This window comes from Hyalella azteca, unplaced genomic scaffold (assembly GCF_000764305.2).
Source record: "Hyalella azteca isolate HAZT.00-mixed unplaced genomic scaffold, Hazt_2.0.2 contig12212, whole genome shotgun sequence".
Classification (NCBI taxonomy): domain Eukaryota; kingdom Metazoa; phylum Arthropoda; class Malacostraca; order Amphipoda; family Hyalellidae; genus Hyalella; species Hyalella azteca.
Genome location: NW_025942175.1, coordinates 82,694 through 87,122, shown reverse-complemented (window position 1 = coordinate 87,122; position 4,429 = coordinate 82,694). Strand labels below are relative to the sequence as shown.

The following is a 4,429-nucleotide window of genomic DNA, read 5'->3' as shown; positions in this document are numbered from 1 at the left end:
AGAAGTCTGATGTGGTTTTGATGAAAACGTGTGAATTTATTCAATTTCTGGAATTTATTTCATTTCATTCAAAAAGATTCTGCTACCAAACAATTCTGTTTTTTTGCAAATTATTTATTGAATCTCATTCAACTTTTGACGTCCTCGGAATTACTGAATTAAAATATAAATAAATTATTTCATTCCATAACTCGATGGAATTCGAATCATATGGTCAAGAAACAGAAGTACTATTGCGGAGACAAATCAAGATTCAGTTAAAATTTTTAATGAATTTTGCAATTTTGTTAAAAAAAACATTGCTCAATGACCCTGTTTGAACGTATATCTAATTTTATCTAGAATTTTAGTATAATTTGATCCCGAACTTGTATTTAATTCATGTTTATTGGAACTTATCCGCTGTCATATTAATGTTTTAATCCTAAATTGTCTAAATTTAGATCTAGCTGATTTTATAGCCATGTTTATGGCAATAGGCATCGAGAAAAAAAAATCGTAGAAAATTGTTGTTCACATTAAATGTTATTATTTTACTATCCTTAGAAATTTAAAAATCATTTTTATTTCCGGTCGCACTTTTCACCAAAATCAGCATCCGGGTTTCTTTGAAATGCCGAAGTAAAATACACGTGAAAGCATCCTTCAGATGGGGTACCGATTAAACATCGTGCCTGTAACGTCAAAATTCTCGCGCTAAATAGTGGACAATAACGTATTACGTATAATTACTGCATCTTCGTAGAATGGTAATGATTAGGATTTCAGTGAAAATAAAGCATGATGCTCGTGTGATGGTCACGTTATATCTATTGAATTTTGAAGCCTACGCTGGAGAAAGACCTAATTATATATTGCCAAAAATTGTTTCCATAAGAGAAAACGGCCAAGGAGTCGCAATGAAATATTTTCATGATGCTATGAATCACACTACAGATGGAATGAGATTATTTTGGAATATTCTGTGAATGTCAATAATTTTTTTACTCTAAATTCAATTCATATTTTCTCGGTGACCGTAATGTATGATTTTTATCATTTGCCACAATTTCTATTCGACAGGTGACTGCTGCGCAGGTGTACGCTCGCACTGCGATATGCAGCCTTTTACTGCCAATGCTTCTAGTTTGTAGCATGGAGGCTGATATGGAATATGTAGCATTGACGACGCCTGATCCGTCCAATGATACCACGTCAGATTACGATTATTTCGTGGAAGCTACTGACATGCCTTTCATAACTCCTCCACCGCTCCTGGAATATAATCGAGATATTCTAAATGGTTATAGCAACCGTTCTGAATTAATCCAAAATTGCATCTCTGGAACTACTGACCTTGTACCGCAACGAAATCTCTCAGTGGTACCAACACCTAATGAACTCTCCTCCAACGTCACAGAGGGAAAAGGTAATATAACACTTCAACCTAATCACTGCGAACAATCACGGCGAGAAATTTCTCCTGTTGCCAAGAGAAAGCTCGTCAACTTCGTGTCACGCTGGGCAGGTCGAACTAAGAATTTCTTGAGCCATTCCGATATTGGGGAATTCGACTTTAAACTTCTGTTTACCGAAGCAATACGGAAATTCTTCCCCACGGACCTTCTTCGTCAATTAGGTATGGATGATTACATCGGCATCCTGAAGCTAGATGACATCGATGTTTCTATTGATGTCGATAAGGTTTTGGTTAAATTCCCTGAAATGTACATGAAAGTTCTGCAGAAAGTAGGCTTGAAAGTATCAACTGAAGATGACCCGCACTTCAGCCAAGCACCTCAAGTTTCCGTGTCCCAGAAAACGTGGAATGAAATTGGACACGCCGCCATAATCCCGGTAGTGAGGAGAATGTTAGAAGACGACGGTTGTTATATTGAAAATAAAGTTCCCTCTGCAGAGTCTGCCATTGCATTCATGCTTGAAATTCCACTGAACCTTGCCAACAATTTTGGTGATTCTAACGCGCTCTTCAACTACAACAACCACAGAGATGAAAGCTTAAGTGCTAGTGTGCTCGAATTTATCGACGGTTTGCCTGATGGAGTTGTTGAGAAGCTTGTAGAAGACTTTGTTGAAGCTCGACCTCAGTTCAAAAATGTACAAAAAAGTTTGCAAATAATTGGAGCTAAGGAGGACCTCGCTGCTACTATTACCACTTTGGCGATGCAACCAACGCTTGACTATAGTAAATATCTCACAGGGAAGATGAAGGACAACTTATTCATTACCTTTGCAATGACCAATCTTAACACAGAGCTCGTGAACAATGCCTTGTCGAATCACATAGCATATTTTGCTCAAACAATTCCTTACAGCGTTGGTCATCCGCTGATGCAGAAAGTGGCTGCAGCGCTTCAAACTATATTGCAATCAACTAATAACAGTACTGGCCCAGCCACTGGCATTTGGAATACTTTTAGAAATTTTGCACGATTCCCGTTGGATCTTCTTTACGAAACGTACGCTCGCAGACCATTAAGTAATGTGACTGCTCAGATTCAACGGAAATTTTTCTCGACGACTATGAGTCTACTCGGTTTTGGTGACGAAATCAACTCATTCGGAAGTTTTACGGACTTTTTGCGCGATGCCTCAAATCTACCTCAAGAACAATTCGCATTTTTTCTCGAGGATCTGCTTGGACGAATGAACCCATATTCAATCATCAGGAATCAAGTTGCACAGAAGGACAAGCAAATAAGAGATCACTTGAATTCCTTCTACCGTAAGTACAAAATTCTGAAGAAGGCTGCCGCAATTCGGCAGAAAGTTCGACAGCAATTAGATTATTTTACGAATGGTCTTCCTTGGTGGTTGATCCCGAAAAGATATCCTGTAGAGCTGAGATTTTTTTATCGCCAGGCACAAGAGAAAGACCCTCCCCAATACCCTGAACAGACACAAGCTGATGGAAGTAGTTCGGTGAGCATCGACGCTCTTCTGAAGATGGTACACGGCTTGGTTTCTAGATCAGACAGAATTGATGACGTGACAAGAGATGACTTGAAATCACTTTTACTAACGGCAATCAAAGAGAACAATGTAACTATACCGACTCGGTATACACCGTTTCACTTAACTACCGACGAGATAACAAAACAGTTATATTATGGTTCCGGTGATGCCAACAATAATGAACCTAGCTTCTGGGGTGGAATTGGGGATTGGTGGAACAGAGTGACAGGGTCTAACAGTTCCAGCAGCAACCCATCTGAGAATCCAAGCCTATTTCAGCGAATTAGAAATTGGTTTGTTGGACAAGACCAAGAAACCCCACAAGTTACCACTGAAGAAAATATCCAAGATGAAGCTGAATTAACTTTTATAGACTGGGCGCTGAAAGAATTGGAAAAGATCGAACTGTCAGCAGCGAACAATAATCCAGTAACTGTTCAATTTAACGGAACTGAGAAAAATTTTACCATTTCAGATAGTTTGACTGTGATCAAGAATTATATGATGAGAAATGGTTCAAATGATACTGAAATTCAGGCTAAAAAAGAACAGGCCGCCGAATTAGTGACTAATGAAATTTCAAAGATGTTGCATTCTGTTAATCTACCTCAAGAAAATCGTTGCCGTACAATTTCTCGCAGAATAGGCCAGTCGGAGCAAAACGAAATGTCCCTCTTCGGTGCAATGATCGAAAATCTTGAAAAAATGACCCAATTGGTGGCAGACTCTGAATATGCCGATGAGATTGAGAAAAATTTCTTGAAATTTTTCAGGAATAGCAGTGATGTTGAGCTTAAAACTGCGTTTAATCTTCTGCAATTCCCCATCAAACTGACGGAAGAATATTCCAAACTGATGCGCCAGAGAATGCTGCTAAAAGTCCTGGGATCTAATCAAAAGCAATCAGCTTTGTTGATTCTCGAAGGTTTAAAGAATCTCCAGAAGAAAGATCCAGTGATTCTCGAAAATATCAATACTTTGGAGAAGCGTCTGCTGAATGCACGTGAGACTAAAGGCATGCAAAACAACATCGCAGCTCTAGCCGCACTTCTCGCTGAAGTTATCGACGATGCTGAAATGCCTTTGTTGATCAGAAAAAAATTTATGTCTAGTTTATAAGGCAGATTTTAATGGAAATTTTAGTAAGCTATAGCATTTTTAAACGAAATGCTTGAATTAGTGTTGTATTTAATTGTAAAATATTCTTATCGAGTAATTCTATATTCAGATATAATTTTAAAGGCATTTTATTAGGAGTAAACAAAGCAAAAACCATGATTTGGCCAAATTAATAGTAAACAAGCAGCTGGGCAGATGAATGGTTATTGGTTACCAGGAATTTGTAGTCATTTTACTCTTCTGATTTCGACATTCATTATCTAGTCAAGCAACGCTTGAATCATACTTAAAATGTGTGAATTATATAACTATTAACCCTTGTCTCGATACTTGTCAACATTTGCATTCGTCGCAT

The 4,429-nt window shown here is 38.1% G+C and overlaps 1 protein-coding gene across 1 annotated transcript; it reads left to right on the top strand.

The window, feature by feature from the left end:
- Positions 1-668: 668 nt before the first annotated feature.
- LOC108676714 lies at positions 669-4,092 on the top strand. Its single transcript, XM_018164844.2, has 2 exons — positions 669-749; positions 1,063-4,092. Exons 1-2 carry the CDS (start codon positions 747-749, stop codon positions 4,072-4,074), a joined length of 3,015 nt encoding a protein of 1,004 aa, XP_018020333.1. The 5' UTR covers positions 669-746; the 3' UTR covers positions 4,075-4,092.
- Positions 4,093-4,429: the final 337 nt, after the last annotated feature.